The sequence below is a fragment of the Actinia tenebrosa genome, unplaced genomic scaffold (genome assembly GCF_029948245.1).
Source record: "Actinia tenebrosa isolate PJP-AT-01 unplaced genomic scaffold, QUT_ActTen_1.0 PGA_scaffold0__85_contigs__length_37466705, whole genome shotgun sequence".
NCBI lineage: Eukaryota > Metazoa > Cnidaria > Anthozoa > Actiniaria > Actiniidae > Actinia > Actinia tenebrosa.
This window is the reverse complement of record NW_028292569.1, coordinates 4471443-4482003: the sequence shown is the minus strand read 5'-3', so window position 1 is coordinate 4482003 and position 10561 is coordinate 4471443. Positions and strand designations below refer to the sequence as shown.

The 10561-nt window shown below is 35.4% G+C and overlaps 2 protein-coding genes across 2 annotated transcripts; both read right to left on the bottom strand.

Moving 5' to 3' along the window:
- Positions 1-269: 269 nt before the first annotated feature.
- LOC116307195 (substance-P receptor-like) lies at positions 270-1238 on the bottom strand. The gene has a single exon (XM_031717345.1). It carries the CDS (start codon positions 1236-1238, stop codon positions 270-272), a length of 969 nt encoding a protein of 322 aa, XP_031573205.1.
- Positions 1239-4318: 3080 nt separating this feature from the next.
- On the bottom strand, positions 4319-9063 carry LOC116307196 (TNF receptor-associated factor 4-like). The gene is made up of 6 exons (XM_089026037.1): positions 9002-9063; positions 7377-7627; positions 6406-6709; positions 5471-5684; positions 4608-4846; positions 4319-4514 (listed from the first exon to the last, which is right to left on the bottom strand). Exons 1-6 carry the CDS (start codon positions 9061-9063, stop codon positions 4319-4321), a joined length of 1266 nt encoding a protein of 421 aa, XP_088882163.1.
- Positions 9064-10561: the final 1498 nt, after the last annotated feature.

Sequence of the window (10561 nt, the reverse complement as noted above, 5' to 3'; positions counted from 1 at the left end):
CACATCAAACACCAATGCAGCCAGCGTTCGATTCCTGGACTTGGTGTCGTATGTGATTATCTTTTAGATGTCATTGTTTGTTCTGTTCTATGCTTCGAGGGTTTTTCTCTATTTATTTCGGTTTTCCTCCCTCGTTAAACTAAGTCAACTTCTATACATTCCGATTCAACCTTTGAGCTTTCTCTTGCAACTACAGTTCTCGCTTTGCTCTGCCGTAGTTGTCTCACGCCTTGAAACAAGCTTTTTATTATTGACAATGCTTAGATATTTTAGCTTTGTTGCGGTGTCCCTTGTAATTGTCCTTCATTCCCGACGTCAACTTGATTAATGATAATTCGTGGGCAACAAATAAATGCCTTTAAGTGGCGCCGAAATTTCTCGCTCTGAAAGGCATAGACGAAAGGATTGATGGACGAGTTGAACGTTACAAGCAAGGAATTGATCGTGAAGGCTTTTGCTCCGATATTGTAGACTATATCGTATCTATCGAGGACGTAAATGGTGAGGGAAGGCATCCAAGTCATCCCGTAGAGGACACTGACAGTGATGACTATCTTGGTGACCCTCTTCCTCGCCTTCATAACAGCTTGCTGGGTTCCTGGAACTTGTGGAACGTGATTTGAACGTTTGAACCACAACCTGTAGATAACCCTGCTGTACAAATAGAACATGATGACCAAGGGGATGCATCCTGCGGCAACAAACCAAACGATACTGTACGCCTTAGAAAACCAACTCGGGCGTTTTGGCCACTTCTCCATGCACTGGCTGTTTTTCTCATCGTAGTAGAGGATCAAAAACAATGGGATGTTCAGTACCAGCGTAAAAATCCAGCAGAAACAAGTAATCCTTTTTACTTTCTTGAGGTTCAGCTTGAATGTCTGGGAGTATGGATACAAGACAGCGAAGTACCTGTCAAAAGAGATGGCTGCAAGGGAGAACACACTGGCAGCACCTCCAACCCAAGTAATGGCACCTCGAGTAAAAAACTTGCAGAAATAAGATCCTGCAAGACCTGTGGGGTGTGTGTAGAGATAGCTGATGATGAACTGGGAGGCGATGGAGCCTCCGACCATAATGTCTGCCACGGCAAGGTTAGCCAGAAGGTAGTTCATTGGAGACTGCATGTTATTCTTGGTAAGGATGATCCATATGACAAGAAAGTTGCCGATACAATCCGTCACCACCATGATTGTGAACAGCGCCACGGTAATAACTTCTTGTGCTGAGGCAGACATCACGTTTCCTCTTCTACAAATTTGCTTTTTTCGTCTTCAGTTTTGCTGCTTCGAAGGTCTATATTCGCAGAGCAAATCTTTAAAAGATCTTACTAATGACGCAAAATTCTTGTCTGGTAAATACTTCTTGCTAACAATTTTTCTTTACTGCACAGCAAGGCTTTTGATTTGTCGACGATCGAAAACCTTGTTGAATGAACGCGGCCGTTCAGATAACAAATTTGGTGTGTGCTTGCCACACGCATCTTTACATATGCTCAAGAGCAAAGCTTCTCAAAATGTTTGATAAGATTGATTTGCGATCAAAATGCATTAAGTGTTACACTTTAAAGTCGTAATTAATACAACAACTTATGGACTTAAGTCAATAAGATACTTAGGGCCTAAATTATGGAACTCTCTGATGGATAATATAAAAACTTCTATTAAGCTAAATTTCAAAAATTGATCTTGCTAGTATCCAGTGACATATTTATTATTATGTTTTATTTGTATTTATATATCTATATATTTATATTATTGTGTATCTTTTTTTTAAATATTTTTATCATAAATTTTCATTCTTTAGCTCGCACAATGTAGCACTTGAGTGCTATCATATTTAGTGAGTATAAATAAGGATTTATTATTATTATTATTATTATCATTATTATTATTATAACCATAAAATGTATTTAGGAAAAATTAATCCTAATAATATAGGATTATTATTATTAATATCACTAATATTATTATTATTATTATTATCATTATTATCATTATTATTATTATTATAAATATTATTATTATTATTATTATTATGACAGCAGTGTAAAACTTTTATATGCTTTTATATACAATAGGGCGCTAAGCGTAATCTAAAGGCCAAATTAACCCTAATTAAATTCTTATTCTTAATCTTATTATTATTATTATTATTATCATTATTATCATTATTATTATTATTATCATTATTATTATTATTATTATTACTATCATTATTGTTATTATTATTATCATTATTATCATTATTATCATTATTATCATTATTATTATCATTATTATTACTATCATTATCATTATTATTATCATTATTATCATTATTATTATTATTATTATTATTATTACTATCATTATTATTATTATCATTATTATCATTATCATTATTATTATTATTATTATTATTATTATTATTATTATTATTATTATTATTATACATGTATATAATAACATCAAATCTAGACAACGGAAAAAAATAGTTTATAAGAATGTGGGCGTATTATGTGGGCGATTTATACTATATATCATTCATTAGAATTTTGCCTATATTTTTACTTAGTTTTTTTTTAATCATAGTTATATTTATATTACATATGGATTTTAAAATAATGTTTTCATAGATTTTTTACAGATTATTCATACTGTTATTGTGCGATATTAATTGACTCTGATAATTTCATTCTTAGATATATAGTAATAATGGTCACCCATATTAACATTAAAGATTGTATTTAATTGTATTCTAAAAGAAAAAAGAAAAGAAAATTTAAAAAAAGGAAAATGTGGGGGTAAAAATATTGGCTATGAGAAAATATAATATCCTCGAAATGAAATCACAATACTTCTTATACTTTTTGAAAACAATTTCTCTGCGGTGCCTTTTGATTTGTCTGGACGAATGATCATGATTGATTGAACGACAGTTAGATCGCAAACTCGGCGTCTGTAATCATTCTTGTCGCACGAATCTTTCCATCTGCTCAAGAGCAAAGCTTCTCAAATTGTTTTATAAGATCAAGAGAATAATGGATTTGCAGTCGGAATTTCAGTAGCCACTTCAGCAGTGTCAATTGATGGTATTTGCGAAAAACCTTATTTGTGCTCGTGGTAAAAATTGTTGACAGAATGTGGGCGGCATGCATCGATCCTTGAAATGAAATCCCAAGATTTTTTGTTTGCTTTGCTTAGTGTTTTTGTATATTGTTTTGCTTCTTTTGTGTGTGTGTGTTGTTTGACTGGACATAATTAATTCAATAAAAACATTGATTAAGAACAAAACTGACTGTTATGGAAAGTAATGGAAATATGCCAAAAACCTGAGCAAGCCGGCAGAAAAAGCAGATTTTGCACACTATCATGAAAATTTTGACATATGGAAACCGAAGCTTGAGCAGATGGGCCAAAATCATTCTAAAAGCTATAAGTAGTTAGAGGATCATTTCATTTTGAATGTTAAGCAAACAATTGATAACTAAACTGTTATTGTACAAATGTCCTGATTACATGCATCACGGGACAAAAACCTCAAAATCTTGCAATACATGGGTTTGAATTGTAAATTATATTGTGTAGGGGTTGTCTGTGGGGTTCGGATTGAAGAGGAAGCAGTAGATCTTGTTTGGTCTATTTGCTGTTCTTTCTACGATTTGAGCTCCACGAGTAACCTCTTCCCAGTCTATAGACTGTTTGATTCCATCAGTAAACATTAATTTTTATCATAATACATTTTTTCTCTTTGTATTTGTATGTGTATCATTAGCAATTAATAGATTTATTATTCTATATTTAATTTTAGTATATGATGAATGTAGAGATACTTGTTGTGGTTTATCTATCTGTATTGTACATTTGATGATTAGACTACCATTGATACTGTTACAGTAGGCTGTAGAAAGTACATCATCTGTGTAACATGGAACCTATTGTGGTTTATCTATCTGTATTGTACATTGCATGGTTAGACTACCATTGATACTGTTACAGTAGGCTGTAGAAAGTACATCATCGGTGTAACATGGAACCTATTGTGGATTATCTATCTGTATTGTACATTAGATGGTTAGACTACCATTGATACTGTTACAGTAGGCTGTACAAAGTACATCATCTGTGTAACATGGAACCTATTGTGGTTTATATGGCTGTATTGTACATTGGATGGTTAGACTACCATTGGTACTGTTACAGTAGGCTGTAGAAAGTACATCATCTGTGTAACATGGAACATATTGTGGTTTAACTAGCTGTATTGTACATTGGATGGTTAGACTACCATATAGTACTGTTACAGTACGCTGCGCAAAGTACATCATCTATGGAACTTATTGTGGTTTATCTGGATAGTGAGTCGTGCATTTGATGGTCAGTCTGTTATCTTTAACATAACAACGCGAAAGCACGTCAGATGATTTCATGAATTTGCTCCATCCCCCGATGCCTCCTTTATTTTTAGTAAATACGCGTTTTGATTCATAGTAGACATCGTGACCTTCAGGTATTTGGCTAATCACAGTCAGCCTGTAAAAATAAAAAAATAAAAAAAATTGAAGCAATATAAACGAACTGTACTCAAAACTATATATTTCGTTTTTAATCACAGCACGAGCCTACCTGTAAGGGGTTGCTGATTCGTTGTTGGCTGTATTGGGTATATTGCTGCATAATGACTGTGAATCTTCTTCAACTCTCTTCAGATAGAGCGATAGGAAACCCATGGCGTCTGCATTGCGTCCATTTGGGTACAAATTTATGCGCCATTTATAACCACGCATCCATATCGCCACCCGGTAGAACTTTCGTGCGGGAGGATATGAATTGATGTTACTAAAGATCCCAGTTGATTTCTGAAGCTGCACAGAGAAAAATTTTTATCGAGCTGTTGAGACTGAATTGATGGTTTTCACGGCGGCCATGTTGGAGGAACTTAATAAAAGAATTGTCAATTCTCTACTTTCACATCCCCATAATCCTTTGCGTCTTTGAGGGTAACCAGAGGGTAAGTACCCACTTATTTTGCTGAAGGCTGATCAGACAATGTTGACAATACCTTGTTTAGTATCCAAAGATAAAATGAAGAAGTAAAAAACAGAAAAAGATAGAAGCTTGAAGACGTTTAAGGTAAATTTTAAACATTTTTTCGTAAGTCAATACATTTTCTGTTAAGACCAAAACTCTTGATGATCTGTACACGCAAAGATAACTTGGAATAAACTGATAATCAGTACTGTACAGATAAAAGCAGATATAGCATACATTCAATTAAGAAACCTTTCAATTTGGGACCGTTTTTTGATTGGTTACCCCCCAAAGACGCAAGGTATTATGGGGATGTGAAAGTAGAGAATGAACTCTTTTGTTATATCCTCCAACATGGCTGCCGTTTTTTTTTTTTTTCTTTTCTTTTTTTTTTTTTTGTTATTTAATTCTCTTGGGAATGGTTGAAAACCATCAATATAAAACACAAATCTACCTACCTGTACATGATTTAATTTATCGCTCAAAAGCTGGTTTTCTTTAGTAAGCGAAGAACATTTTTTCCCCAGTAACATGATGTGTGCAGCCATGCTGTCTTGTACATGTTTATATACATCTTGTCGTTCAACTTGCGCTAAACATCCATGTTCCTCTAATGGACAACTGACAATTGCTTTAGCGCAGGTGTTGATCAGATGTTCTTCTAAGTCCGTCCTAGGAAGATAGATTAACCATAAACATTTACTTTTACTAGTGAATGGCCCTATTTCACTATGACGTCACTGCTTGTTAATGTGGGGGATAGAATCGCCAAATCCAATAGAAAATTCAACAAAATTTGCTCCTAGCGAAACAGTTTAATCTAAAATGGCCTGGTTTTCAGATATAATATGTGTTAATGTGTACTTAAAAATATCCTAAGCGTTTGCAGGCTATTGTACTTCTCTTGATACGGGTTTTAGAACAATTTTCGGTGAATTTGCGTTGATTTGACCCCGTCCGACGACCATGATCCTTTGCGTTTAAACAATAGATTGTTTTGATGTGACGTCATAATGAAATAGGGCAATTTACTAGCTAATTAAAGGTGAAGCGCTCATTCATCCCGTGCGGATTAACTGTGCTTTCGAATGGTGGAACGGCATGACTGAACGAGAAAATGAATTACAAGCCCGAGACACTCATTCATTCGCTTGGCACAGTTAATCCGCACGGGATGAATGAACGCTTCACCTTTAATTAGCCACTTCTCACCTACCATTATTATTTTCGATCCTTTTGTTCTCTTTTGTTTTACGACTTGCTATTTTCTTATTGCTTTGTTTTCTCCCTACACCACTATATAAACCCCTCCATCATTCTCTTTCTCTCATTTACTCCGACGAAGGACTAACGTCCGAAACGTCAGTCTATATATCTAATATAGCAACCATACCTTTTTATTTTGGTCACTGCACCATCTGTGCTGCAGTTATTTTTACAAGGAATCATAGCATTAGGACAGTCATTCTCTAGATGTTCTGGCAGTTTACATTCTACCACAAAGGATGTGCATTCCTTACATGCTACTCTTTTGTACTTGCATGCTTCTTTATGTTTTTCAAATCCTTTTCTTTTGATTTGCTGCTTGCAGTTTTCATATGTGCAGGATACTAGTTCAAAAGCACAAGTTTTTCTGTGGGTGGGAAGATCTTGTAGTTTGCCAGTCCAGCAACAGTTCTCCTCATCACCTTCATCGTCTATCCATATATGAAATATAATAGAATATATATTATCTTAATGATACATAACAATCAAGTGATCATTTCAGGGCTAGGAATTGAAGAGAATTGAACTGTTGTGCCACCTCATGCGATTCTGGTTTGAGTCTTGCTTGGATCAGTGTCAAGCTTGGTATCAAGCCTTGCTCAGCCCGATTTCTCGGGAGACACAATTATAGCTTTTTTGAGATAAATATACACAGCTAACGAAATGTAGGGTAATATTATCTAGAATTTCTCTTTTATATTCATTTCTTAAAAACCTATACAATGCGTTTACCATTCTGTGAAGACCTTAAAGTAGTCCTCTCACCATTAACTCAATATTTTCTTAGCATTAATTCTACATGAAGTGTATAGTTGAATGGTAGAATATTTTTCTGTGATTCGAGATTTAATCTTCCAATATGTTCATGACTGAGATGAGTGTGATGTCATAGGAGGCATTTGAATTTATTTGTCACCATTATAGTAAATTGAGACATTGATTACCTTGAAAAAAATGATTTGCAATAACCTTTCTATTCAGCCCTAGGAAGACAATGATATGTTATAAAGGAAGATTTAGTGCCTCACAAAAGTACTTTTGTATATTTAACAATAACTCCTATGACATCACACAAAGCCATTACCCACTTCTACTCACCTGTACTATTTTCTAGCCTGATTCTCTTATTTGCAGGACTCAATTCAGTATTCCCAATGCTTACTGGATGACAATAGACATCTAGATCATCTATGATTCCCTTGACAGTTAGGTTAGGCACAAGAGATTTTTTGTCCAGGTAGGTGTTGTCTGCTGGGCATCTCTCATTGCTTTGCAGCCACCTGTGGATACATTCTCTGCAAAAAGTATGACCTGCAGTGCAACTCATAAGTTCCTTGAAAACCTCATGGCTGCAAGAATATACAGAAAGCATAAATCAATATATGTCAACAGCACTTCCAAACTGCATAATCACAATGACAATCGCATAATGATAGATGTACAGCCCAGCTATTTATATTTGTTCCATTTGTTTGCCAGCAGGCAAGGAAATAGAAAAAGAGGCTGGCTAGGCTGGCACGCAGTACAGATTTAATTCAACTCTCAATAGCCCACTTCCGAGATATGCTTCGTTTGTCACGCACAAAGGTTTCAGTATGAGGCTATGTGCTAAATTAAATTTATTCCTACCGCCTGTCACGAATGACTGAGCATTTAGCACGTAACCTCATACTGAAACCTTTGTGCGTGACAAACGAAGCATATCTCGGAAGTGGGCTAATACCCATAGAAATGTCAATCAATGATGCTATTGAACTATCAGTCACCTGTGAGTCAAACAATATACCTGAAAATAATCTGATGTTGTTAAAGATATTAGACTAATACACATTAGTAGACCCTAATTCCATTGTTTTCTTTTGTGTCTATTTGACTATTACACGTTGACTAGTAGTTTTTATTTCACGGGTTAAATGCTTTCACTCTATTGTATTAAAGCACAAGTAACCTTGTTTGTATGCAATTGGACGGCGTAGTTTGGCTTTTCTTGTTCAGTCCAAGAGTTTAAAAAAAAAAAAATTAATATTAATAAAAATAAGAATAATAATATTGTAATATTTATAATGCGCTTATTCATTGCTGCTCTAAGCGCACAAAAGTGTAATACTAGAATAGACAAAGAACAGAGATACATTTACAAATCATATGCTTGTTTGAATAGATAGGTTTTTAGGGCTGTCTTGAAGGATGTTAGTGATGATTCTGATGTAATGGAAGGAGGAACAGAGTTCCACAGTTCAGGACCATGTACACGGAAAACGAACGATAACCATAAGGTTTTAGACGAAACTTTTGACGATTTTATTGAATGGAACATGAAGATCTTAGATTTCTTAGGGGTTTGTGTTGGGAAATCAAATCATAGATAGCATGGAGCCAGGTTATGTTGTGATTTAAATGTTATTAAGAGGATCTTGTATTTAATACTATCTTGTATTTAATTATATTGCCAGGTTATATTGTGATTTAAATGTTATTAAGAGGATCTTGTATTTAATACGGTGAGTCACAGGAAGCCAATGAAGCTGAATCAAAATTGGAGTTATTGCTTTCTTGATCGAGTAATCACACGAGCAGCAGCATTTTGAACAGATTGAAGTTTTGCAATGAGATAATCGATCCAGGTCCATTTAAATTTTAAATCCCAATCGACTCCATAAACGAACGCCTGATCTCTATCAAACAACGACATTTTCTTTGATTTTGGCTCACTTTATACTCACCATATAGAACATTGAATGTTTTGATCGAGTTTTTTGGAGAACTGCTCATGCTTGTATCCCATATCTGTTAAATTCGCCCTTCGAGTAGATCTGGTTGAAACTTACTGAGCGAACAGAATTTATATTTTGATTTTTGGCGGGAAACAAGAAACGTTGAGGGATTTCTGGGTAAACACCATCAGCCTTAGCGCACTGGCCAACCACAGGGAACCCAATTGAAATAAAAGTGCAAGACGAAAATGTTCTGTTATATCCGTGACAAAGTAAACTAAAAAAAAATGTACTATGGCAAGCCGATTGTAGCAAAATTCAATTCACTTATATTTATTCAATTCAATCTTAATTTATTTAATTCAATGTTTATATCCTTGTAAATTCAATCTCTCAACATACTTAACGGCAACAATGATTGTCGCAAGACCAAAGAAATGCGGCTTATTCACCTATTGGGCACTCTTAGTCCCAACGGGATTAATGAACGCTTTACTTTCAACTAACCTTTTCTTTCGTTTTTTTGATTGTTTCTTTTTGTTTCCTTGCCTACCTTGCTCTCATTGGTTTCTTTTGTCTTATTCTATCATATATACACTCCTTTCTCTTTTACTCCGACGAAGGACTAGCGTCCGAAACGTCAGTAAGTTTTTTCATCTTTTCACGGTGTATAATTTACCTTTTCATTATTACTGTTTCATTAGAAACACCGACGCAGCTCACACTAGTTTTTAGCTAGTTATATCTCTCAACATACACTCAATTCGATCAAAATATACACATATTCAATAAAAGACCTGGATTTCAATTCAATTAAATCCGAAGGTATAATCAATTCAATTTTAAAGTACATTCAACCCCACCAGAAGACTGAGACTATTCATAGTTGGGTGTCCTGTGGCAAAGGGTATATATGCGAGACTGGGCATTTCTTCGCCTTTAGTACATTTCGAGACCACTATACCAGACCAACAGCAAGGGAGGGGGAGGGGACTCGGTATGTGACACCTGTACCCCACCAGGTGACACGTTTTTATATTTGCGTTTTGATAATGAGTGGTTCGTGTCATTGTTTTACGTTACTCAACCGACAATTTGCTTTGAGCTCTAAAGCTACATCAATTGGATTTTACGTCGATGTAACGGCGGCGTTTAACGTCCACGGAAATTTATAAGGTTCGCGCGTCATTAAGAGGTTTCCCTTTGTTATTTATGTTCTCTTGCCTTTACCCATTTAAAAGAAGACAAACACATGGAACTCTATATATTTTCCCTCTTTTTTTTTTTTTTTTTTTTGTCCCTTGGAAAGATGGCCGCCGTATCGTCCAAGTAGTCCATTGGTACTGTTACAGTCATCCTCGGGAACCCACCGGGTCAGGGAGGGCATTAAGGGTTAGCGTCGGTTTCCCCCCACTGTGGGCGGGGATATGACGTCATCAGTCCTCGGGATGACATCACCGGCGACCGGCCCGTGTCTGAGGGCTCCCGAGGATGTGTTACAGTAGGCTGTAGAAAGTAAATCATCTGTGTAACATGGAACCTATTGTGGCTCATCTAACTGTATTATAC

Excerpts from the sequence above, each read along its gene's own strand:
- LOC116307196 (XM_089026037.1), bottom strand. The coding sequence starts at position 9,063 with ATGGGATACAAGCATGAGCAGTTCTCCAAAAAACTCGATCAAAACATT. Across the intron at positions 7,628-9,001 it reads AACATTCAATGTTCTATATG|CCATGAGGTTTTCAAGGAAC; the intron begins GTGAGTATAAAG and ends ATATTCTTGCAG. Across the intron at positions 6,710-7,376 it reads CAGGCTAGAAAATAGTACAG|ACGATGAAGGTGATGAGGAG; the intron begins GTGAGTAGAAGT and ends ATATATGGATAG.
- LOC116307195 (XM_031717345.1), bottom strand. The coding sequence starts at position 1,238 with ATGTCTGCCTCAGCACAAGAAGTTATTACCGTGGCGCTGTTCACAATC.